This window comes from Mustela nivalis, assembly GCF_964662115.1.
Source record: "Mustela nivalis genome assembly, chromosome: 16".
Taxonomy (NCBI): Eukaryota; Metazoa; Chordata; class Mammalia; order Carnivora; family Mustelidae; genus Mustela; species Mustela nivalis.
The window spans coordinates 26788373-26815481 of record NC_139035.1 but is presented as its reverse complement, the minus strand read 5'-3'; the positions used below and the strand labels follow the sequence as shown (position 1 = coordinate 26815481).

General features: G+C 44.1%; 1 protein-coding gene across 4 annotated transcripts in view; it reads right to left on the bottom strand.

Moving 5' to 3' along the window:
* The window catches only part of TNR (tenascin R), a 396460-nt gene that overhangs the window by 6023 nt on the left and 363328 nt on the right, over positions 1–27109 (bottom strand). For all 4 annotated transcript variants that reach the window (XM_082703940.1, XM_082703939.1, XM_082703942.1 and 1 more), the window contains 6 exons: positions 26002–26145; positions 25191–25321; positions 24150–24282; positions 8102–8253; positions 6605–6701; positions 2310–2471 (listed from right to left, as the gene is read on the bottom strand). In XM_082703940.1, the coding sequence (XP_082560066.1) occupies positions 2310–2471; positions 6605–6701; positions 8102–8253; positions 24150–24282; positions 25191–25321; positions 26002–26145 (819 nt within the window). The remainder of the gene's footprint in view (positions 1–2309; positions 2472–6604; positions 6702–8101; positions 8254–24149; positions 24283–25190; positions 25322–26001; positions 26146–27109) is intronic.

Sequence of the window (27109 nt, the reverse complement as noted above, 5' to 3'; positions counted from 1 at the left end):
ATTAATGCAGCAGCTGCCAGCAGGTCTCTGTTCTTTACTCAGATTTACTTTATCCAGTTTAAGGCTGTCACATTGATCTTCCTAAAACCCCCAAATCCAGAAGACTCAGGACCTACCAGGGCTCCCTTGGTTTTAGGGCCCTTACTCTGCCAATCTTCTTTCTGTTTCTTCTGAACTCACACCCTGCCCTGGGGAGCCAGGCTCTCCACGCCTGCCCTCCCTCCACAGTAACTTCTCCTCCCGTGACTTCTCTTCCAGGGTTTGCCTTCCTTGCTATTGCGACCCAAGCCAGATGTCACTCCTTCCGAGGCCAATAAGCTCCTGGTAAGCCAGAAGTGAGTATCATTTCTTTTATGGTTCTTTTTTGAAAAACAGCTGTTTCATTCTTGCAGAGGCCATGTCTTATGCTTGTTTTGAGTCCCTGTAACTTGCACAATGACCTTCTTGGGGCTGCTCAACAACCTTTTATTGATAACTTGTTTTGGAGTTTTCAGTTCTACTCTGGTCAGAGTCTTGATGAGAGACCTAGATTTTTGTAGCCTTGAGAAATGGGGACAGGAGAAAGGGATGAATATGAATTGGAAGCCATAGGACGGATAGTTGTCAGTAGGACCAATAAAATGAGCAACAAGTCAAGATAAAGGCCAGGGGAATTGGGCAATGGCGAATGCCAGAAAGAGAGGATGGGCTCTTCCCCACTGGAGACCTTCTGGTCTAGAAAGAGCAACCACTGAGTGGAGTTACCCAGAGAAGGGGGCAGCCCATGTAAGCCCAGGTTTTCATCATTTGAGGAAGATGAACTGAATATTTGAAGAGAGGGGTCGGACTGCAATTAATTCATGATGATTGGTCAATTTGCTGGCAGGATTTGCCTAGGAGACATGAGAGTAGAATGCGGTCCCATGGCCCTGCCCTCCATGGGCCTGGTAGCAAGACAGAGCTGTGGTAAAGGCAGCATGGCTGGGCCCATGGGGCAAGGGGGCGGGCAGGGAGAAGCAGAGTACTGGAGTGGATGAAGAGGGGGGAGGAAGGTGGAACAGGGGAGCAAGGGGCAAAGCTTGGTTTTCTTCCTGAGGGAAGAATAAGAACTGCTTTTCTATACAATTCTAATCTTAGGGAGTTGATTGTATCAGGTTTTTTTTTTTTTTGAAATGATTTAGTCTGACATCTTGTTTAATACACTCCATTTCAATGGCTCTTTTATGCCCAAAGTGTAGTAAATTGGAGCCACCACAAGGGGCATCTCAGGCAGACCTGACTGACCACCGACAGGAACAATCTCCAAATGAACAAGAATGAAGCACGTCTTCCTGCGGAGTAACGATACCTGGGTGAGAAGAGAAATACTTGGACAGGTGCAGTAATCAGAAGGGCAGCACCTTGATGATCTTATTAATTCCAAGAGTCATGAAAATGCTGCTAAAATTACAGACTAGCGTTTAGCCCTTACACAGGAGTTAATGAAAGGACCAATAACTCCATTTACCAAAGAGTAGAATGTTTGGCAAAACAGGTTTTTATGAAATGTGCTATAATAGAACCTAGGAGACAGACTGGCAAAGCCTAAGAAACAGGTTGGGATATTACATTCCAATCAAACTATTAATGCAACAGAGCTTATGGACACATTTGTTCTGCTTAGTCGAAATGTCATAAAAATCTATACAGGAAATGCGAGCATGTATTTGGTTCTCGTGGAGGAATGAGAAGAAACATGGTCGAGGAGGATCTTTCCAGGGCTCTTGCTTGCACCTGACAAAGGCGTTATGATGACTGCTGAGGGGAGGGGCCCCTCAGAATATGGAGGGGTCTGCTTTATTTCCCTTAGTTGCAAGATGGTTTTCCTGGATGTCATTGCAGGAGGAAATTTCTCACCAGAAAGTAGATGATTATGCACTCGTTGGATAAGAGCCCATATTGATTAATCTAGACAAGGAAAATAATGCTTTGCCCTGACACTGTGCTTTTTTTTTTTTTTAACTTTAAAGTACTTTTGCTGCTTTGATTGCATCTTTTTCTGACTACTCTGTGAAGTAGGGCTGGCAGCCTTATTATGATTTTCCAGATGAGGAAACTGAAATCCTGAGGCATTGCTTTCAGGTCACCTGGGTGGTTGGGGACAGAAGGGACCAGCGCCAGTGATTCCCAGCCTTTCCTCCGCCCCTGCTCTTTGGCTGACAGGGAATTCACAGGTTTCCGGGTGTGGCCGCCGCCTGGTGCAGTTCAGGCCTTGACCGCGCGGGGGCGCTGGTCTTTACCGCCCCGGGGGTGCTGCTGGGGGCTTGGTGAGGGGTTGGTGGCCAGGGTACCTGCAGTGCCGTTGTAGCCCCCGAGACGCAGCTTATACAGGTTTCGTCCGTCCTCCACTGAGAACTTGTCGTAGGAGGCGAAGGCGGCCTCCTGGCCGTCCCGCATGTCCACGCGCAGCTCGTAGCGACCCTGGGACGTGATCTTGTGTATGTTGTCCAGCCCTGTGGAGAAGAGCGGAGGATGCAGGGGGCCCCATCCCAGCGGCTTGGGAAATGGGGGGAAATGGGGCTGAATGGGACTGTGGCCTCACAATGGATGTTGCAGAGGGGCAGGGGGACCCGGATTGCTTTTGTCCTCAGCCCTTCTCAGGTCATTTATCAGACAGACCCTGCCAGACCCAGAATCTCCTCCCGCAAAAAGACAAGACCTGGTCTGCTGATGGGTGTCCCCCTCCCTAGCCCCAGGTCAGCTCAGGGGTCCTAACATCCTGTCTTGACTCTGTAGCACACAAACCCTGAGCCTCAGGATTCCTGGTCCTGTCCCCTACCACCTTCCACTCCAAACCGCGGCATTGGGTGAAAATGACAAGATGTATTACATGGATGTGAATCGTTTGGTGAGAGTCGTCGGAAGCCAGAGGTAGAAACACTGATCGGAGGAGTTCAGGATGGGAATTCAGGATGGGCACTAGGGGCCCGGGAGAACCAGACCTCCTATCATCGCCTAGCAGCCTGCAAAAGGGATTCTGTTCACCCTGCATTATACTGCCTTGCCCTTTCTCAGCCTCCAGCCCTCCTGGGGCTCCCACAGCCAGGTCAGAGGATATTGCCATTTGCCCTCTAACTTCGGTTCCTTTCTGTTTAACCCACCCACTACAGTTTGCTTTGCCCCCTCTGCACTGGTCTCCTGGGTGGTTATTTTCACCCAGCTGCTTCCCTTTAGGCTCTAAGCTTTGTGGACCTTGGTTTAATAGATTCTTGTAACATGCAATGCCTCTGTGAGCCCACATCTTCCTTGGGTGATGTTTTCTCTTATATTTCTCCTATATATTCCCTCGTCCACTTGCTCTGGCTGGCTAGACTCTGGGACTTTCTGATTTTGACCTAACTGTCCAGACTTTGAACCTTGCATTGCTGGTGATCTCTGAGTCTTCCTGATTTCTATCTGCATACAGAACCGGGGTCCTCTTGCTTTGCTGTCATATCTGATATTTATCGGAGGAAGCCATGATGAGAATAAAGGAACTGTGGCAATGGAAGGGAATTTAGAGATTACTTAGGCTAATCTCATTGTGGAAGAAGAGGTTGAAATCCACACAGGTGCAATTATTGGCTGAAGGCCACCTGCATCCTTCTGCTTCCCTATCCTGTTTGAGATTTAAAGCTTCATTTTGAGTATAAACTGAGGGCTGAGGGCTGTTTGCTGTTCGCCACAACCTGCCCTAGACTTGTGTTTGTGTGGATCTAGTAGATCCTGGGGGTACCTGCTCTGGATGCCCTTAGTAAATGGTGGGCATGTCCCCCAGCTGCTGGATGTGTTGGCTGCTAACAGCTCACAGCTGCCTTCTTCTTGGATAATTGCCTTTCACCAAACAGGATTTACTTCCCCTTAGCAGCTATGTTCTTCCTCCCCCATGCCTTGAAGCAGACCTACATTAATGCCTGATGTAGGGGGTATGAAAGACCATCCCCTTGTCCTACTGGGGACCAACTCTGAGGAGCAATTCATGCTCCAGACCTCCCCTGAGAATCAGACCAAAGATAACCTCTCACCAAAACTGCATTTTTGCATAGTGTCTTCTGCTCCGTCTCGCTTCCTCCACTCCCCTACTCCTGAGGCCACTCCCTCAATAAATCCCTTGAAAAAGAATGTCTCTGGCTCTGCTTCTGGGGAACTCAACTTGGGATATAAATTATAGGCCATAGTTACCCTGAACCTGAGTATTGCTGCCAAACTATAGATCACCAGGCCATGCCTCGATTCAGCAGCCCTCACTGGCTCCCTCTTACCACGGCATTATGTCAAGACTTCCCTTCCTGGCTTTAGGTACCATAATGTGCTTTTATTCAACCCACCTAACCTCATTTTCTTCTTTCCCTGCCTTGCGTCTTTGCTCTGGTTGGCTGGTTTCTTTCCTGTCCCATTTGCACATGTCAGAAAAATCCCTGCCTTTCCTCTTTTCTTGTCCCCTTCCCTCCTGCATTCTTCTTAGTCAGGGATCGCCCAGAGCCTCCTCCACAAAGCTGACCCCTCCCCTCTCCGAGTATCTGTGCCTTCTCGTAGATAGTTCATTGGTTGGTACAGTGTTTCTCAGCATAGTATGGCATTTCTCATGATAGGAGAAATACTCTGGGAATGAGGACAAAATAACCTTAAACATATAGGGAGAAAGCTATTTCCAAATCCTATTTCTTTCTTAATAGTTAAAGGAGAAACCTTAACTCAGATGCTAACCTCAACTCCCAGTCTCAGTTTGGTTCCAGAACTTGGCAGTGAAAATACCCAGTGCTTGCTAACCTTCATTTGTACCACTGGCAGCAACTCAGGCTTGGGGCCCACGTAGTTAGCTGTCATTTAATAATATTAATATTGTTTTGTTTTCCTTGTATGAATTTTTAAGGCTCCTTTTTGTTTTGGCACATGATAACTAGCTTTCCATTTTGGGAAATGCTATGAAGTTTCTTTCACAAAACAGTTGATTTAATTAAATAAAGCAAGCAATATAGAGAAAATGTAAGTGCAGGATAGATCAGCTACTTCACAGATAAGGCAAAAATCGTGGAATCAGTGCACAGCGGCTGAGGGCTGGGGAATGCGAGCCCTGTGTGCCAGGCACCTGATCTACATGCATTATACTTGTCCCCCAAACTGTGTGCCAACTCCTAGAAGGTAAAAGTACTTCCTCTGCATTTGACTTCTCTCTCAATGTTCTTATCTTATAGTTTCATTACCTACGTCAGCCAACACAGTTCTGAGCCTCTCATAGGTACTTGATAAATTCTTACCATTGATGGACCTATCAGTACCTATGCTTTAAGCACCTACCATCGCAGGCACCATAACAGGCAAAGGGACTAAAAGATGGCCAAGATGTGGTCCTAGTCCTGAAAGAAGTCTCCATGGTACAGTCAAGAGGGACAGAAAGAAAAATGGACACTGCTTTGGGCTCCACAAAAGAGGGAGTGGCCAATTCTCTCATAGGCAGAGGGTGGGAAAACTGGGCAGCACAGGTTCTGTGGAGGACGAGGAGTGCAGCTGGGTCTCTGAATATACAGACAGGCAACGAGATGTACAGGGTAGGGGGATGGTGGTCTGGGAGAGCATTCCTTGCAGAGGAAGCATTAATGATTCTGAATGTTTGGAGCTGGGTGCTGACATGTGTGGGGGAGTGTAGGTGGGAGGTGTGGGGGACTTAGTGGTGGGGAGCAGGCTCCAGAAGTAGATTAGGAAGCGTCTTGTACCTCAGCGAAGGGGTTTGGCTTTCCTGGTGGCAGTGAGGTGTCACTGAAAGGGATTACAAATGCGGTTAACCACAGCTCAGATTCGGGCATGAGGAAGACCGCCGTGTGGACAATGGAGAAGTCCCGGAGTCAGGGAGGTCAGGTAGGGAGCTGTCGTGTGAGTGTCCAGGAGAAAGACAGTGAGGCCCCGATGCCGTAGGGACGGGGATAGAGGGAGGAGACCACAAATAGGGAAGTCAGTCATGCGCCCTTCCCCCTGCCTCCCTGTATGTTTCACTATGAAAATCTAACCCAGGCCGAGACACAGGTAATCCATTTACTGCTTTCCGGGGTTGGCCCTCCCGCCACCACCTGGATAGTCACCTTCTCACACCAGCTCCATTCTCAATCTGCACCTCCTGCCTGTGTCAGACCTCTGGGAGATGGCAGGACACCCCAAAGGCGGTTTTCATTTTTCTCTTCCCTTGCCAAGTCAGGCAATAAGATTCCTCCGGGGAGCTGGGGCAAGGTGACTGCCTCCTCTCTCTCCCGACCTGCAGGCTGCCTGGCGGGTGCTCAGCATCTGAGAGGTGACCGGCCAGCTGGCCGTGTCCTGCACCCCCTCCCCCACCAGGCAGCTCACTTCCTCTGTAGTTGCCTCATGTCAAGACCCATCAGCATAAGAGACTATTAATGAGGATGGGAAGAGACAGAGCAAAGAGGAAAACACCACAATAAGATAAAAACAGATCAATAGCGGAGCCAAACAGAGCAAGAGGTACTGAAAGCAATTCACGAGCTGTCAACTTCTCAACGGACACGGCGTTTCGGGTCATCCCGGATGGACACAGAAAGGAAGGAGGTGGACAAAGACCCGGAGCAGGGTTCCCAGGGAAAGCATGAAGGAGGATTACCCAGCCAAAACTCATCCTCTAGGTTCCCGAAGCCTACACGGTACTCAGCCCACTTGCGGAAAAAATCAGTTTGGCCGTTCTGCCGTCTCTGGAACACCTGTGGGGGAGACAGGAGAGGAAACAACGTGATGCTAAAGAAAATAAACCCCACGAGTAAAATCGCTGTAACTGAGTTTTCCAGCCGCCAGGACAAAGATGCTCAGATCAGGAACATTGCTGTACAGAGCTCGGTATCCACATGGCTGTTTTCGTAGTAAGAGATGCTCAGAGCTCTCCTCCGGAAGTGCAGAGGTCCCTGAAGAATAGGACAGGGTGTGCCTTTGACACTAATTTGCACCCCTGCAATGCAGAAAGAATTCAGAATCCATCTCAAGCCCCCAACTAGGCAAGGGGAAATAGGCTTGGCTCTCAAAAGAATCTTTTTGCAGCACCAAGGGCAGTAGAAAGCATTTCTCACCAAAAGAACAGGACCGGCCCACATCAGCTAGTAGCTGTCACCATCCTATTGCAGGCACAGCAACTGCATATCATTCATTTTTCCGAGCTGTTTAAGTGCTAATTTGATTTAACCTCCAATGCATCAGCCTCAGTTTCAATTTCCAATTATGCTTTAAGAAGGAGGCACAAATATGTCAGAAACATAAAAGAGAATGCCTCCCCAGAGTAGCTTACGAACACAGCCACCATTTAACTCCATTAAAAATCTATCCATTTTGCACCAAGAAAAATCCAGTGCTGTGTGTTCATAGCGCTAGAGAGGAACCGCGGGAGGGCCGGGGGGCTGTGTGTGCATGCAGGGACAGAGCGAATGCTGGGCTCCTTTAGGGTCAGGCTGAGGGAACTCTCCTGTACGCACAGCGGGCTGCACCGCTAGCTGGGGTCATTTAGGACACTGTTCTTTCTCTTCTTTTGGTGTTGTCCTATTAGCTATGGAGAAAGGCTCTTATTTTCCTGACTGCTGGTGCACTGGAAGGCTGTGGCAGCTCTGGGGAAGAGCCAGGGAGGCCAGGGAAGATGGTGACAGGTGTAGGCTTGGTAACTAGAGATGGCTGTTCGTGCTCATCGGCTCCCCCATATGAGTCATCTCATAGAGCTCCCCATCGAGGCTCACCGCCTCCTGCAGAGGACCCACTCTCTCTGCTCCTTGACTACAGCTGCAGCCTTCAGCAGGCAAGAGTCTTGGGCCTATCAGAGCCATTCGTCCCTCTCCCTGGCACCCTCCTGCATTAACTATTGTCACAGAAGGAACAGTATTCCTGGGGCCCCTTCACTGGGCCAGGCCACTGCTGCCTCGATATGCTTAATCGTTCCAGTGCTTGGCCAGTGAATGCCTTGCTAAGCAAGGGCCCAGAGGTAAGGACAAACCCCGCCATGGACAGGTGAAGGATGGATGAAGACTGGCCAGAGGATGGTGAAATTTGGATCCACAGATGCCAAGCCAGATGGACCAGCCCCTGAGGATGTTTGTGAGTGTGGAGAACAGTCCCAGATACTTACAATCCAGCCACCCCCATCGGTGGTCATGTCGCAGTACACCTGTAACTTCCGGCTTAGCTCTCCGTTGAGGAAGATGGTGTAAACCCCACTCAGAGTGTCTCCATTCATCAAATGCTGGGCACAGTCTTGAGGATGAGGAAACACCCGACCCCCTGCATAGGAAAAGAGGCAGTTTCCAGAAAGGATCCTTTCACCTACAATGTGTAATGACATCTTGGATTGGACAAGGCTGTAAGTACCTTGTGGTACTTCATCAAGAGCTGTAAGAAATCTTTACTGGATCTCAAGCCTTGTGTGGGGACCCCACATCATCCTGTGTTCCCCCCTCTAACTGATGTTGGATTACTCGAACAATATACAGTTTTGGGGCATCTGAGGACCAAGGATCTGGGTTCACAGTCTGGTTCCTTCCCTTACCTATTTTTTTGGTTTTAGGCAAATGGCCTGACTTCCCTGGATATCAGTTTTCTTGTCAGTAAAACGGGGCTAATAAAAAAATCCCCTACCCCGCTCCATGAAGGGTGAAAATGTGTTAATGTAGCTAGTGGGGTTACTCAGGTGATGATTACAGATGCATGGGCCATAACAGATCACTGTAGGGCCCAACTTTCTTTTTCTTCCTTTTTTTTTTTTTTTAAGATTTTATTTATTTTGGAGAGGGAGAGAGTGTGCACAGGAGCAGGGGAGAGGGAATAGGGAGAGGGAGAAAGAATCTCAAGCAGACTCCATGCTGAGTGCAGAACCCAATATGGGGCTCCATATCACGACCCCAAGATCATGATCTGAACCAAAATCAAGAGTTGGATGCCTAACTGAGGCACCCAGGCAGCCCAGTAGGGCCCACCTTTCAAAGGGATGACAGGTATTAAGCAAAACCTTCCACCATCCTCACAACAGCATGAAGGAATGCCTACACAAGCTTGGAGTTAGCAAGAAGATGGATCTCTATTCCTTGCCCAAAACAATCTCCTGATTGGACTAAATAATCAAATGGTCATGTTTTACAGTTCAGTTTAAGTTTAAGGAAAGGGCAGGGGAAATAAATTGCTGATCATCTTTCAGAGAGAACAGCCCAATTTGTAGAACAATATCTAATTAGCTAAAAGAGAAGCTCAAATCATGTATCTTGAAGAGCTTAGCTTCGGGGCAAATTTTAATGCTTAGCAAGCAAGCCAAGAAGCAGAGATCCCACTGGAACTGATTTCTGGACCGCAGGAGTGGAAAATAAAAGGGAGAGCTTTCCATGTAAGGAGAAGTGGTTTGGGTGACGTGTGCATGCAGTGATGTTCAGGGTCAATGAAATGAGGCTGATTCTGTTTTGCACCCTTGAACTATAGCTATTAGAAGGAGGCTGGTAGGGACCTCACGTGTTAGTCACTACAGTGGCCCCTAGTGGCGATACCGGCACACTACAGGTGCGCTGGAGGGCAGCTTGGAGTCAGCTGTGGGGGAGGGAGGTCTGAGCAAGTGGACCTCCTTGAACACCCTGGTCAACAGATCATCTTCGAAGCATCCTGTTTTAGGACGAGGTCGTCAGGGTTTAGTAGATCTGTGAACTCCTAGCACAGGGACTGTCCAGCTTGCTGCCACACGATGGTCAAAGTTTGCTCCCACATAAGGTAGTTTAGAACAAGGGCACTGCCTACTTCAGACACAGTTGCAGCAGGGAGTAACAATACATTTCTATAGAACTTGTACTAGAGAGGGTGTGTTTTATTTCTATTTAATTCTTGCAAGAAACTTTAAGAGAAAGGCAGATTGTTATAGATCAGACAGATCACTCTTTTGCATGAAAGGAAACCGCCCTCAGCAAGATCGCACAGCTTCCACAGGTCAGTTGAACTCAAGTTTTGAGACCCCAAGTCAAGTGCTCCCTGCACTTGGCTCAACAAGGAATAACATGTATACAGTTTACAGGAGTTATATCTATCCATACAGCAGGGAATTAATTGATGTCTGTATTTTCTTACAAGCATCCCAAAGGTTAAAGTTACCTCAAAAAGTTCTATGTTCAAATTACACATCTTTATCCTCCAAACTGGTTTTCTAAAGTAGCTGCAGGAAAGCTCTAAACTTTCATCTGCAGCACGTCCTAGAGCCTGACAGAATTCTTAAACCCACATATTCTTAGTGGTCACAGTTATGTGTCAGGGGACAGGTGGAAGTGAGCTCCTTCTCTCTCCCTGTTATATTGGGAGCACCGTGATGATGTCCTGGCTCCCAAGCCTTTTTCTCCACCTGGTCTCTGCAGCAACCTGCCTGTCTGCGTTCCTTTAGCCACTCTAATTGGCTGACTTTCTCATTTTATGAGATCAGCACAAAATTTTGTTGTGCTTTAGCTCATTCTTAAATAGTCTGTTTTTTTTTTCTTAATTGATTTAACTCCTTAAAGGGGCCAGAACTCACAATTTTTTCCCCCCAGTATCCAGGATGTTCCCAACAGAACATCTTCCCCCAAGCCTCAAATTATAACAAATATACCTATAAGGGATGCCTGGGTGGCTCAGTCAGTTAAGCTTCTGACTTTAGCTCAGGTCATGATCTCAGGGTCCTGGGATCAAGTCTCACATTGGGTTCCTTGCTCGGTAGGGAGCCTGCTTATCCCTCTGCCTGCCTCTTTCTCTCACTCTGACAAATAAATAAATAAAATCTTTAAAAACAAACAATAAGCAAAACAAAAAATCAAATACATCTATAAAACCAAACCAAACCAAACTTTAGAATAGGTAAGTAAATGATGTTTTACGATTTTCTTCAACTTGATGATTATTTAATATTTAAGTTATTGATATTTTCAAAAGGTTCAAACACATTTAGTTGTCTTAAAGGTAAACCTATGAAAAACAAATATAGTAATTGAGATGGCCTGCCCTGGAGACCTTTTAAGATACCTGAAAGAATGTCATATAAAAAAAGGAATTCATGTTTTTTTAAGTCAGAAAATGGGAATAAAATCAACTTAAGAAAAAAGTAGATTTAAGTGGTGTCAAAAGTTTGGAGAGATGAAGCTCCCAGACTATACCCTGGGAAAGGAAGGGCTGTGTTTTCATCTTTTTGGGCCCCCACACTGGGCTGGTTGGTGGAGGAGCTCACCAGATGTGTTCAGGTCTGGTGCATGGTTGCTGGGTACACTGGTCTTACCTTTGACAAGTTGGGAGGCCACCTGGTTGTTCCTTGATTTGATTTAATCTGTGGCATTATTGGAAAATCAATCAATAAACATTTTGCCTGCGTAGAATATCAGGAGGAACAACTGGGATTTTTACCTCCTGGGCACTTGGAGAAGACACATCTACCATAGAACCACTCTTCTCAACCCCTCTCCGGCCCTCAGTATTACCAGAGTTTTGCCTCCCACTACAAGTCCTCGATAGATCATTATTCCTTTTCATCAGATGAGAGGAGGCAGAGGCTCACTAATTCCCAAATGGGGACTTTATTAAAATTCAGATTCCCGAGTCCTGTGGCAGATGAACTAAGTCAGAATGTTGAGGGATAGCAGGGGATCAGTGTCTTACCAGATCTCCCCAGATGAATCTGAAGAGCAGCTAGATTTGAACCCCACTCTTTCTCTGGTACATTTTCCTCTTCTCAGAGAGGCCAAGAGGTGGAATTGGTAAGCTAGACTATGTCCCTGAGGGGCCTGGTGGTCTGCTTTCTCTGCTTAGGTCCTGTGCTCTAGTGACTCTAGACAGAATGTCTTGGTCTGTCTGTCTCTCCTGCCCTCCCTTATTTCCTTCTCTCTCTTTCCTTTTCTGTCTTTCTCAATAGGTATGTCTTTTTATTTTTTATTTTAAAGATTTATTTATTTATGAGAAAAAGAGAGAGAGAGACCATGAGGGAACATGGGGGAAGGGAGAACACCTTAAGCAGACTCCCCTGGAGAAAAAAGCCCAACATGGTGCTCCATCTCATAACCCTGAGATCATGACCTGAGTTGAAATCAAGAGTCAGACACTTAACTGACTGAGCCACCCATGTGCCCCCAGTAGGCATGTCTTGAGCAGACTGGTCCCACGATTTAGACAGGGTGGCACGGTAAAGTGAGGGAATAAGAGATTCTGTTTATTCTTGAGTTTAAACCTTGTGTTCCAGTTTTCCTATTAAATTCTGCTTTGAGAGTTCTTAGACCTTGGCTGAGCTAATAATAAAGAATGTGCGTATACTGTGATTTCATATATTCATAGGACATTGTCGGGACAGATTTTAGGCATCCCTAGCTCTCTGGATGTTATACCATCTAATATCATCAGAAACTCACCTTTCACCCTAACATAGATCATTTCAGTAATTTTTCTGAAGGCAGAAATTTTAGGACCAAGAGCAAAACTGGAAGGCTTTTGTTTCCTTTTGTACAGTAACTGGGGCCTGGCCTGACAAAGAGGCTTTGTTGTTGTTGTTTTTGTTGTTGTTGTTGTTGTTGTTGTTGTTTAAACACAAGCTGTGGTGATTGCCAGGTTAAGAGGAAAGCAATGCCTAGTGATCAGTACACTGAAGTGTCTCGTGGTTAAGTGTGTCTAGATGTAATTGTGAGATCAACAGGACTGAGGCACTCACTGGAAGAATTGCTCAGAAATTGGTTTGTGTTGGGCATCTGAAGGCTGAGTGTGGAGTGGAGTGAAGCGAGCTACGTGACACACAGCACAATCAGATTACCCTCAGCCAGCTGGGAGTGAAGGGAGAGACTTTTCGGTCCCTGCCCTGTTTCTTACTTGTTTTGTGTTCTTGTATGTAGTCTTTAAAATGGCCAGAGTTGATGGATTTGGAGAGCATCTGCCTCCTGCCCTCTCTTCTGGCCTTAGCATCAGGACCAAAGCCATGATGCCAGGATTTCCCTCTGAGGACAGCCTGTGCACATCTCTGTGTAACTACTCAGCAAAGTGTGCTATTCCACAGAAGTACAGGTGACTGACTGCCTCTGGTCACCAGCGCTTAGGCTGTTCTTCCTAGAAGTGGGTTTCTGCTTGCAGGTTTGTAGAGGGCAGTTTGAGGTCATGGACAGGGCAAAGTTACTTGTTCAACCCACATGGGCTGTGAAAACCTCACTTTAGCCTCTTTAATAGCATCTTCTAATTCATTTACCTGTTTATTCTTTTATGTATTTATTCAACAAACATATGGGGGGCATCTGTTGGGTTCTGAATACTGGCCTAAGAGATAATATAAAAAAATGAAAGGATACAGTCCCACCTTTCAGATTGCTCACACTCTGGTGGGAGAAACAGACAATTATAACCCCAAGTTCTAAGTGCTCTGGTAAAGAGAGAAACAGAGGGAACTATTAAAAATGTGGAGGTGGGCATGTGGTGAAATTTGGTGCTGATGAGGGTAGGGGGAGCGGCAGAGCTTGGCATGGGACAGGATTAGCAAGCACTAATCAGAAAGCACTTCTTATTTTAGGAAGTTAGAAGTAATCTGTAGAAGTTAGCTACAGACTGGTGGGGGAAGGGTGTCCCAAGTCAGCACAAAAAGCATGGCCTATTTTGGGAAACTGCAGAGTGAGCCCGAAGCTGGGTTGTGTGGGTAAAGGAGAGCCTCAGGAAGGTAAGCAGGGTCGGCATCATTCCATTTAAGGAGTTAAACCTTCTCAGGCAAGCTACAGAATGAAGAGGTCACTGATGGACTTTAAGCTCAAGTTTTTAGAAAGATTATTCTTCCTGTGGGGTGGAGAATGAATTCGATGGGGGTAAGATTGGAGGTAAGACCCATTCATGAGAAAGTCTGGGTGGAGAGGTGACAAAAACTTTTAAGGATATAATAGGAATGGAGAATCAGATGAACAATAGACAGTTTGGATGGTTTTATTTGAAGCATTTCTGAGGAAGGTTCTCAAGTTCTGTAGACCACCTGCCTTCTGCCCACCATGGGTAAACGCAATAACCTTCTGAATCTTCCTTTCAAAGATCAACTGAAGATACGGTGATAGAGAAATGTTCTGACATAATTTGCCTTATTTCTCGGATTCATTTATATCAGGAGACCCAGTTCTAAGGCGCATTAGTTGATCAGACTGGCAGCTGTCCGCCTGGCCCCTCCCTCTGGCTCTTGATTGGACCTGGCAGGGAGAGGGCTGGGTCATGGTAATACTTCCTGCCTTGTCTTTTCCTGCCATTCTGACCCTAATTATATTCACTATCCATTTTTTGGAAGAGTGAATTTTTTTTTTTTTAATACTGTAGATGTGATCCTATCTCATCCTATCTCTCCCTTGCCAAAAACCCTCCAATGGCTTCTTCAATGCAATGGCTCCAATATCAATGACTTCTTGCAATTAGAGAAAATCAGAAAGCCTTACCTTGGCCTACAAAGCCCTATATGCTCTGGCAATGCCTTGTATTTCCCACCCTGGATGGCTCTTTTCTAGTCTGCTGAACATGTCAAACTTATTCCTCCTTTGGGGTATGGTAATTACTCCTACTATGTCTGGAATGCTCCTCTTGTGTGATTCACTCTGATCATTCAAGTCCTGGCTCAAATGTCTCAGCTCAAAAGGAGGCCTTTCCTGATCATCCTAGTTGAGGCCAGAGTCTATGGTAGTGGAAGGAAGTGACAATCAGAAAATGCTTCCTCCCATACAAATTGTCCTAGAAGTTAGCTCTTTGTATCTATCCCTTTTCCATTAGTGTTTGTTTTTTTTTAATAATATTATCACTATTTGAATTTACCCTATTTCCTTCCTTTGTTTATTCCCAATTGCCTCATCCCTTTGACTGTAAGTTTCAGGAGGGAGGGCATCTGGCTCATCTTATTCAGCATTTTATCCTCAGAACTTAGAACAGTGTTTGACCCATGGTAGATGCTCAATCAATATTTATTAAATGTACCATACTATGTGATCTATATCTACCCCTATGATTATAAAAAGAGAAATTAAAATTAGATTTTCTGAAAACATTTGGGACAATGCAATTAAAAACTGGCCAAATGGAATCCTGTGTATAGTGACATATAAAGTCCTTCTATAACATTCACAATGTTGTCCTACAACCTATGGCAGACAGTTTGATGTTTGGTGAAATTTACTGCCCCTATCCAATAAAGTGATCACATATCCCTGTCCTCCTGAATAGTATAAACAATTATGTGTAAATAAATTTAAAAACTTAGATGAACTGGGCCATTTCCTTGACAATCACCATCTACCAAAAGTCACTCAAGATGAATGGTTAACCTGAATAATATCATAACTATTAAAGACATTGGATCTGTAGTTAGGACCCTTAGAAAAAGAACCTTCAGGCCTGGATGGCTTCATTATTGATTCTAGCAAACACTTTAAAAAGGAATATCACCAATTTTACACAATCTCTTCCAGAAAATGGAAGTGGAGGGAATATTTCCAGCCTATTCAATAAGGCCAGCCTTTCCTGATACAAAAAACTGATAAAAACAGTACAAAAAGAGAAAGAGAGAGTAGGTTAGAAAAGAGTTTCGAAGACCTGTTTTTGCTTCTCCCCCATATTGTCATGGACTAATCATTACCTACCTTTTCATATGTACTTTGTTCTTTTCTAATATACCCATATTAGACATAGCAGTTGATAACTCCAAAGGCACATGAGCCCACAGGCCAGAGTATCCGTCATTAGAGAGTAAGACTAACAAGAAAGAAAGACCACAAGCACCGTGACATCCATCACCTGACGCAGAATTATTAGAATAGAGGGTCCAAGATTAAATTAAGCCTGATATGTCACTTTTTTAAGGAAGTAAGGAAGGATATTAACAATATGAAAAAAGAACAAAAATTATGAATAGTTAGTAGAGTTATTAGACATGAACAATGTAATAGTTGAAGGTAAGAACACAACGGATGAGATGAATGGGGGATTCAGATTCAGCTGAACACAAATAAGTGAATTGGATGATCAGACTGAGGAACTTTCTGAAAAGACTAAAAGTCAAGATAAAGAAAAGAAAACATAAAGACAAAGTTAAGAGACTTGGAGGAGAGAATATACATTCCAACATCTAGCTAAAGAAGTGCTAAAAGGGGAAATAAAAACAAAGAAATGTTTAAAGAAATAATGAAGATAAATGTCTCAGAATTAAAGATAAAACACCTCTGATTTACAGGGCTTTCAGAGTGTCAGACTCAGGATAAAAAGAAAAACAAACCCCGAAACATATAGTGAAGTGGAAGACTGTAAAAAAGAAAGAAAACATTCTGAAAGCTTCTAGAAAGAGTAGCCCACCTCCAGGGGGAACACAGATCAGACTGACATCAGAATTCTCATGGGCAACATTGAATATAAAAAGACAATTGAATACTTTAAAATACAAAGGAAACAAGTATTTGATACCTCTGATCACACTGCAGTTCAAATGTGAGAGTATGATTAAAAAATGCTCTAGGCATATGAGATTTCGTGAGGATTTGCCTTACAAAATCCTTTATGGAAAATCTAGAATAAGAACACAATTCAGAAGAGTAACAAATGCTAAAGTTCTAAAAAGTAAGAGTGATTAAATACTTGAGTAAAATGTCTTATTTTTGCCTTAAATAAAAGACTACCATAAAAGAAGAGGAAAAAAAAAAGAAAGCCAATTTATAGCAAACCACAGCCCAAATCTTAGCTGGGTTTGTGGGGGGGAAGGTGAGTGAAGGGGTGAGGGGAGCCCAGAGGGGTTTGAGAACATGCTCAAGTACCTGGATTGCTGTAGGGAGACCTACTGATCTATTTAAGAAATCAGTAGGGACAAAGAAACATGAACATGGATCTTCAGTCCAAAAGCTGGTTCTTTGAAAATATTAGTATTAATAAGACTGATTAGGAAATAGAGAAACTGACAAAAATAAAATGAAAAAGGAAAAAGAGCTGCAGATAGAGTAAAGATTAAAATCTCTTGAAGAATTTTATCCTATTAAAATTTAAGACTCAGGCAAAATAAATTCCTAGACGGTTAGAAAGAGTGACAACTGGTGCAAGAAGAAACCAAGACCTTGGCTAGAAATCAAGACCTTGGCCAAGACCTTGGTAGAAGTACCAGTCAAACATCTCATGCTCCTAAAACAAAGAGAAACAACCAAAACAACAACAAATATCCCCAGGTCGTTTTAGTGATGAGTTCTGCTGAAAGTTATTCCAGAAAGAGTACAAAAAATCATGAACACTGCCCAGATTTTTCTTTTAGGTGAAGCTAGTGAAACGCGAATTTCAAAAAACTCAGTAAGGAGGTATATACATAAGAAAACATGTATAGGTCAATGTCACTTATGATTGTAGATGTAAATAGGCTAAAAGAAATTTTAGCTAATCAAACCCAGCCATGCATTAAAAAAAAGTCACATTCAGTGAAGTTTCTCCTAGGAATGTAAAGAAATGTATATAAAACAAAATCTATTAATGTACTTCATCTCATTATTAAGATAAAGGATAAACATTATATAATTAACTCAACCAATGCAGAAAAAAGCCATTGGATAATGTTTAGCAACAAAGTTTATCATAAAAACTCTTAGCTTCAAATAGGAGAAAATTCTGTGACTTAAATGTTTTAAACTTCAAATCTAAGCGAATATTATCCTGGTTTATTTAAGATTAGCCAATTACACATTTATTTTATTTTAAAAAAGCTTAAGTAACTGTTTCTTTTCCCCATCAAAAGGAGGTCTAAAAATGAGGACTTAGCAAAAAGTATGCAACATGAAGCTGCCACTAAGCATTCTTTTTAAGAATGAGAATGAGTCAAAGTTACCTAGTACCACTGTTCAGTTGAACATAGTTCTTGAGGTCCCAGCTAAAGTGACAGGGAAAGAAAATTAAATAAATCAGAGGCATAAGGATTATAAATACATAGATAAAAACCATCATTATTTGTAAATGATATAAAATATTTACCTAAAAATAATAGATAATTTGTGTTAATAAAAGAGCTCAGCAGGATTGCTGGGTATAGGATCAATATACAAAAATATACAAAAATCCATAGCATTTTCCCATATCAGCAATAACCAACTAGAAAATAATTTTTAAAGTTCGATACCAGTCATCAAGCAATAAGAAATTATAAAATGTTTAGAAATGAGCCAAGAGCATAACATTATAGAGAAATACTTAGAGTCCTATGAAAGAACACAAAGATGATTTGAATAAAAGAAGAGATACATTTTTAGAAGGGATGACTTAGTATTCTAAAGATGTCAGTTGTCCCCAAATTACTTTATACATTTATTGCAATTCCAGTCTAAATTCAAGTTGAGATTTCTTTTGGGGAACATGATAAACTTGTTCTATGAAAAACAAAGGTCACCAAAGAGATATGTCAAATTCAAAAAAGAAAAGTGAGGTAAAACAATTCTTTGTTTTATCAGTTATGGAGAGATTAATGTTAAGATATTAAGTAACAGATATGAAAACACAATGTAGTGTTGGCAAAAGAACAGATAAATAGACCATGGACTACAATATGAGTTCAGAGTTCAGAGATACATTCATGTATATATGGGAGCTTAATAAACAGTAAAACACCACAAATTAATGGAGAATAGATGGATTATTTAGTAAATGATGTTGAGGAAATTGGCTCACATACAAAGACAAAGAAAACTGCATCCTAACTTAATACTATAATATTGAAAATAGACTAAATATAAGAAAAAGCTAGAAAGCTAATAAAGGTATATATAGAAGAGTATCTTTGTGTCCCACAGGCAGGGAAAGCCATAAAGACTTCAGAAGCTCCAATAATGATAGCTATTACTTATTTAGCACAGGAAGTCTGATAGAAAGATAGACAATGTGAACAGACAATTTACAGCAAAAGGCAACCTGAAAGGCGAACAAGCGTAGATGAGATGTATAAACTCAAACTTGGTATTATTTAAAGAAATTCATCTAGAAAATGAAATATCAATTATGCCTATTAGACTGTCAGAAGTTACAAAGTTGGGTCATGTCATGTCATTAGGAAACAGGTGCTTTCCTGCCCTGTTGTAGGGGTTGTAGACTAGAATAGCCATCTCAAAGAGCAATACTCTATTAAACAGTGGAAACACATACCCATGACCCAGTCATTCCTCTTCCGGGTGTATATCCCAAAGGTATTGCCTCACTGACCCACAAGTGGACACATACAAGGTACTCTCGGCAACACCATTTGTAGTGTGGGAGGTTCGAGACAGTCTGATGTCCATCTTGGGAGGTTAAAATGATGGGTGAACAGCATGCAGTATTTTGTAACAATTGGAAGCAAAAGACTGGATGCACATACAACATGGGTGGCTCTTAAAACTAGCACTGAGTAGAAAACAGGGGAACAAGGGATGAGTTATCTAGCCCAATACCATTTACATACCTTTAAAATATTTCTACTCAAAACTTTTCCAAGAACACATTTTTCAAAAACACATAGGAATAAGAGGGCCCTGATTCAACACCTCAGAATGGTTGCATGTAGAAGGCAGAAGAGATGAGCCTAGGAGGAAATGAATGTACAGGTACAGAGAGAGATCTTGCTGGAGATTGACACTGGTGATGGGAGATAAACCGAACGGTATGGTTGATTCAGATGGTTCCTCTAAGACCCACCCAGCTATCCCCATTGGACTTATGGAATGATTTGTTCAGATGCAGTGCTTAGTGTCCTGCCTCCTTCCACCCAATCAGATATTAAGAAGTCCACCTTCTCCTTCGGGGGCGGGGCGTTGCTTGTTTCCATGAAGCCAGCAGTCCAAATGTTTCTAAGTAGTGGAGCAGAGAGAAGCCCTCTGTTTCCCTACTTTGGTCGAGGCGGAAGTGTGGCATATGTAAGAATAGAAAGCAGTGGACAGTGGTTACTGGGCTTCCCAAGTGAATATGTGGATTTGCATTATCCACATCTGTCATCCCAGGACCCAGGATTTGCCAATCTTTGCTAACTTTTACAGCTTCAAAAACTGTAGCTTGTGTTAGAGTAGACTCCCAGAGTTTTTGTGAAAAGCTCCAGAGAGCAGCTCAGCCTAGATGTGGGATAGGACTGGAGCAAAGGCAATAAAGAAAACTTCTCATTACTCATCTCTGGGCACCTCCACAAATGATTGTCTTCGCTTAACCTCAAGGTCAAGACAACCTATTTTATAGTGTTCACTGTCTCTGAGGACAAGCTTTAGTGAGCTCTTGTTTGCTTCTTATAGTATTAAAAGAGACAATGAAACCTGCCTCTCAGAAGATCATTTCACCAAGTCTCTGTTGCTCTACGGGGAATATTTGTTTCCTCATTTATATTCATGTCTCTGAAAGACAAGTAGACCTTGAATGAAATTTCAGGCGACAGTAAATTATAAATAATGTATCCATATTTTTTCTCTTCCATACTACTTGTATTTAATTCCCCCCAGAGTCTTGTGCAAACACCAAAGACAAGAGGACAGGAAGCTATTAACATGATGGAAAGAATGAAATGGGTTTATGCTATATGGCAGGAAGGCAACAAGGGAAGATATCTTGATCAAAGAAAAGTTTTTGAGGTTTTGTGGAAGTGAGTTCTGTTCTTTTAGTTCTCTCTTTCTTTCTCTCTTATTTTTAAAAACACCGAAACTCTTTTCCAGACCATTAAGTAGACATCTGCTTGAAACGTGTCTCTTATTTTGGCCCACCAAAGGCCAGAAGAGGTTTTGTCGGTGGATGGAGGCCACTCGGGGGCCCCGCTCTAGGCTCTTTTGTTCCATAAGACCGGGCATAAAAAATGCGTAGAACAATCAGCTGAGATCAGCCCATCCTAAGAATAGGATGCTGCTAAGTGGAAAGCTCAGGTACTGTCAATGAAGTCACAAAGGATGCTGGTTACTAGAATGAAATTAGCCTCTAAATCCATCAGCCCTGATTTGCTGTCACGTAGGATGCTCTGGTGTTTTTTTCAGACGTCTTGCTCTGCAGGAATAATTCATGGGGTTCAGACTGGCAGCACTCCAATCTTTCAAGGAAGTGAAATGACTCTGCTCTCCATTTTTGTTTCTGTCTCCTCCTCCTCCTCCTCCTTTTTCTTCTCCTTCTTCTCCTCCTCCACCTCCTCCTCCTTTCCCCTCTTCCCATTCTCCCTTTCTTCTTTTTAGGCAAAGAGGGGTCCACAGATGGAGCGTGCAGGTGAACAAGGTGGCTCCCCTGTGTGTGTGTCATGTGGGGGGTGGCAGTGAGGGTCCCATTAGAGAGGCAGGGAGAGGATGGCCTGGGATGTGTTTAGTGTCAGGGCAGGCAGAATCAGGTTCAAGGCACAGCCTCTGTGAGCACTCGTCCCAGAGGATACCTAATCTTGAGGGATCTTTAGGTGATCTCTGAAGATGACTGGGAGTCCTGGTGTGAGTGCCGCCCATCCTGTACCCTGGAGACCCCTTCTCCTGGACTCCTCAAGGCGTCTGGATCAAGCCACCCATCAGGCAAACCCGAATCTTTGCCTTCTTGAGAACATCCTGATTCCCACATTTAGGAAGCTCGCACTCTTGTATTCTTTTCCTCCATTTGCTTTTGGCAGGGGAGTTGGAGGGCAGGGGCTAGGAAAGGTGGGGGAGGGGCATGGCACAGGCAGTGAAGACTCACTAATGTTGACACGTATAGGCTTAGTGTAATTTGTTCCCAGAAATTTACATTTGAGGTGGGAGAAAGAACCTGAAATTAGAGGGACTTTGGGCAGGAAGAACCTCTTTGCCTGTCCCATACCTGTGATGGATGTTGAAAATCTCTTACAGCTTTTTTGTTTTTTTTTTCCCACCAGAAACCCCTCTTCCATGCTTTACAGCTGGAACTATTCTACTCAACCAGCATTTATTACGTCCGTTATTTGTCAGGCTTTGTGCAAGGTACTTTCCTGTGCTTTACTTCTGTTCACAAACTTCTCGTTCTGCAACTGGTCATTACAGTGGGTTCTGATAAATCTCTAAGACAAAACCAGCAGAGTGTGGTATGCATCAATGACTTAAATTTAAACTTGAGCTTTATAGTCAAACTTGTCAAAAGCTTCCAAACATGGATATACCTTTGCTCCACTGGCCTCTCTTACACAAAGCTGCCACAGGGGTATACAAGAGTTTGGGTCTGGAATCCCAAATCCTGCTGGAGCCTCAGTGAGATCCAATGAGCATAGGGTTAACAATTCAAGGAAATCTGGAGAGGAGGCCAGCGTAGTAGTGGCTTTGTTTGGTGAACAATGCAGAGAGACCATTAGGATCTAGCTAGGTGTTTGTTTCTTTGTCTTTATGAAACAGCCAGTGGCGGACAGAGAAGCTGGTAGAGTGGGACAGCCCAGGTAGTTCTGGAGCAAGGCACAGTTGCCAGATACTGCAGAAACCTAAGGCATATTGTCATACACAACCACTAGCTGCGGCATTGCTAGCGTGGGATTTAAAACTTATACTACACTGAGCAAGCATTGAAATCAATGCATTAGGGGGATGATTTAGACCTAATAAATATGCAAATTGGGAGCTCTGTTTATGTTTCTGTCATCTGTGTCCTTTTTATGGGAAAGAAATTCTTAATTCAGTGAAAAGCTCCAATCCATGGGTTTTTGGGTGATAGCTTGAAAAGGAGGACCATGGAAGACCCTTTAACCTGTGAATATGCAAGGAAGGGCTTGGACATGGGAGGGTAGCACCTTGACACTGAGATAAGCCACTCCATGAAAGAGCATGGAGGGTGAGTGTAATTGACGTCAGCTCCATAGAGGGATCAGTGTTGTCCAAGTTCCACTTGGTCAAGACCTTAGATTCATGTCTGGTGATGTGACTAAGGCTTATTTTTGTTTTTTAATTAAAAAATTGTTTTTCTGAATAATTTACTCATTGTAGACACTTTGTAAGATATTGAAAATATAAAAAAGGAGGGAAAAGAGGACTCATTCATAACCTCACTACCCTAAAGGTCTACTGGTAACATTTTGGTGTATTTAATTCATTGTCCTGCTTTGTCATTTAGAGCAAGTCTACAGAGAGAGGCACCTGGGTAGAGATGGGGGATCTTCTGTCACCTTCTTCATGATTGGGGGGAATGGGCTCTGGGACAAGGCAGGATTCCAGTCATCCTGGTATGCTGGGATGGCAGGCAGACACACATCGAGGGATAAGGGATATGCTCACACTTGCCCCACAAATGTGCATAAACAAACCTCTAGGATGTGGGGCAGGAAGACAGTTCAAAGTCTGGACTGGGCAGTTCTACAATACAGACTGTAGATAGGGACCCTGGGAAGTGACAGAAAAGATTGGTAATAGACACAGTCTCCACAACCAGATCAAATCCCAGTTCTCTTACGTAAGAGCAATGGGGGTCTTGGATGAGTTACCTCCCATGTGGCTCAATTTCCTCATCTGTAAATGGGGATAATAGAACATACTTCATAGGCTGTCATGATGACTGAATTAGGTAATACATGTAATGCAGTCACGACAGCACCTATTGTTAGCTTATTTTTTCTTATACAAATTAGGACACTCTTATCCCTTATGGGCATTTTCAGGTAATTTCTGCTCATACTTAGTTGGAGGAAGGCAAGAGGAGCAGCTGGATTCAGAAGCAGAAGGCCCTGGTTGTAGCTTGATCCAGCCACTTACCAACCACACAAGTCATTTGATTTCCATGCACTCTGTTTCATCATCTGTGAAATGGGGGTAATAAGTCCCTCCTCACCAGTTGTTATAGGGACTTCGTTGAGACCATAGGATGCAAAAATACTTTGTGTATGGACAAGAACCCTAGATTTAATATGGAGGGTTTACTCTTGGTACTTTTATTAAGTGCTTCTCTGATTACAGGCAGCAGAGGAATCAAGGAGGGAAGAATGAATTTTGCTGGGAAAACACTTGCAGAAAATCTGAACCTGATGTCTTCAGTTGGTGCATTTAGTGGGTCCAGGAGGACAAGGAATTTGTGCTGCTCATCCTAGGGTTACCTTGGTAGGTAGAAATTTCCTGGCAGGGTCTTGGAAGGGGGAAGCGGGGAGTGGAAGAAACCCTTACTGTCCTTCACAGGAAGAGTTTCTCTGGGAGGCTCCTCCCTGACCAAGCCCCTGAGAAGCTGCTGAAGAGCCAGACATCATGCAGGGAAGAAGGCAGCGTCACAGGGGTGGTGTCTCTCACCTGTGGTGAAGGTGGTGGAGGTGAGGCTGCTCCGGGCAGTGTCCTGGGCTGCCCGCAGGAGCACTGTGTAGTCTGTGCTCTCAGACAGACCCTCCAGTCGGATCCACGTGTCCTCTGCATCCACGATCAGCTCCTGTGGAACAAGCCAGGGAGGCAGGTGGAAGGGAGTGACCAGCATTCTGTTGAGAGGAGAATGGAAAGGGAAAGCCCAGAGCCCACGGCCAGCTGGGTCAACATTGCCATGGCCCTTGTGTGCTCTCCATTCCAGAACAAGGAGAGAACTGAGCCCATAAGCAGAGAGAACAGCTCCTGTGTGAGATCTAGGCACCTCCTGCCTCTCAGATGCACTTTGGCATAAAGACAGGCAAGGGAATTGAATCCAGTTGTTTTCTGACCGTACGAGGTTCCTCAGGACCTGGGGAGGGAAATCCTAGGCCTCCCTACTCCATATCCAACAGACTAACTCTGCTTAAATCTACTGTATATATTCGGCTTCTGACTATGATTGCACTTAAAAAAAAAAGGATTTCATTGTGAACAGAAGTTTGACAACCCGTGTTCTAGAAATACTGTTTCATCTGATCATATAACGCAGAAATTTGTCATCTCGTCACTGCAGGCTATACAGATGTAGCCTTTATAATGCTTATTAAGAGGCATAAAAGATTGTTGAATTTGGTCTCCAGCTCATGTGTGCTTGGCCCTGCTATCGAAATTTTTTTCCCCCAAAACTATGTACTTATGTAGGCTTGGAAGTTTCCAATGCTCTTTGCATCACCATATTGAAAGCCCCACCACAACCAAGTGAAGCCGTGGAGGTAGACACCCCCGTTATCTGGACCAGAGATGAAGGCTTTGGGGGGTTTTGTGGTTTGCTTCAACTTATGAAGAGAGAAACAGCGAAGCCCGGACTAGCACCAACGTCTCTGGCTGGCAGACTCAGGCCCTTTCCTCAACAGCGTGTATGTATCCATCTGGCAAACACCATTTGCTCCCTTTGGACTACTTAAGAGAAAAATCTCCCTTACAGAAAAATCTCACCTTGCGGCTTCCATCAGTGGATCTGTAGGTTAAGATGTAGTTCTCAATCTCTGCTCTGGGAGGCTGCCAGGAGATCAGGGCACTTTGTCTTGTCACTTCACTGGCCGTCAGGTTCGCAGGAGGGTCCAGGACTACAAAAAAGGGAGAAAATGCCAGGAGCGCCTGCCTCTTCAGCTCCTCTCTGTTTGATTCCATCCCAGGCATGTGTATCTCTTTGCCCACCTATGTGGTCTCTGGGCTGCTCACACGCTGACCCTAGTTCCAGCTTGGACAGGAGCAGAAAGGGTGCTTGTGGGTCAGAAAAGCATCAGTCAGTGTCATGATCATCCCTGCAACTCTTCCCCCTTCCCTCATCTGGGCCTCGGAGCCTAGGTGGGACATCTTCCGATCTGACCTATGTCGGAAATCATGACCTTATTAAGTCAGCATGGCTGTTGAGCTCACTCCTGGGCTTACACCATTCCCACATTTATACCTCTGTCTAGTGTTCCGGCTGTGATTGTGCTCAGCAGCTGTTCCCAAGTATCAAGCCCTGTAACAGGCAGCAGATTTTTTCTGGGCCAGATGCATGTCCAGTATTGGCCTCTCTTGGCCTGGTTCTACAGCTGTCAGCCAGACCCAGAATGAGAGCGGGGAACAGACATGCGTCTATTGCCTGAGAGCCACAGCTCACTTTCCCTGGCGTTTGGGCAGCAGTCCACCGAAATACAAACAGCTCCTGGCTGCACTGTCCAAAGTGCAAAGTCTGTCATCGAGTCTCGGGACAAAAGGCATCTAGGGATGCCGGATGTATAGCCAGCCAGGTACTCACGGGTAGAGAAGTTGGTGCTGATGGTGCCACTGGTGAGAGGTCCACTAGTGGCATACATATTAACAGTGTAGTGGGTACTAGGAAGCAGGCCAGAAAGCTGGAATTCCTCACTGCCTCCGTCAACCAGGATGGTCTCTCCAGCAACTGAAATCCAGTGAAGATGAGTAAGCATTGAGTAAGGCTATTCCACCTAGGAAAGCCCTTCCAAATGCAAAGGCATTTCATAAAGACTCTGTATTAGAGAATTTTGGAAAGAATCTCCTTAAGGTTATCTAGCTTAGCATTGTTTTCCACAGGAACATCCCCTCTCATCTCGTTTTGCCTCTTAGTTGAGAAAGATAGTCTTCATTTGGAGGCCAGATTGTCTTTCCATGACTTCTACTCAGGCCACTGGGGTTACAAAGATACAAAGAGTACGCTGAATCTTTTGTCTATGTGGCTCCTTCTTTCTGCCACTCCTCCTAATCCTGTCCTCTCCTCTAAGCTGCAAAAATTTATCTCCAACCACTGTTACATGCATGTGGCAATTCTGAAATCACTGATTCTTTGTGTTTATTTCTACTGCATTTTGCCTTGTCGATTGAGTTTTGGACCACTGGTTCAGTTTATTGAAGTATATTTGAATTTAGATTCTACTGATCACAGTTTAAAAAAAAATTTATTTAAGTACCATTCACAGGTGCATCACAGAGTGATTCAACTTCTCCAGCTATGCTCACCACAAACACAGCGACCATCTCTCACCATACGGTGCTCTTACACCATCGTTGACTTACACGGTTTCGTTTTATATACAAATGTGGTACGCATGTCTTCTCTGTATTCATTTAGCTGTCACTAAAACTGCTTGTTAGAGCAGAGCCAAACTCTTTAGGGTGTTTTTAGAATACTCCCGAGTCACTCAGCATTTAAGAAAGGCACTTCCTCAAACTGGGTAGGGTCTGAGGTTTCAAGTTTCTTGGGGTCTAAAGGCATAGAAGTCATGCAAAGAAGTAAAAATCCAAACCAGCTCTTTGAAAGAACAAACATAACGACTGTCATTTGCAGCATCCTGCCTGCGGCCTCTGCTCTGGCCACATCAAACCATGACAGTTGCTCCAAAGTCCTC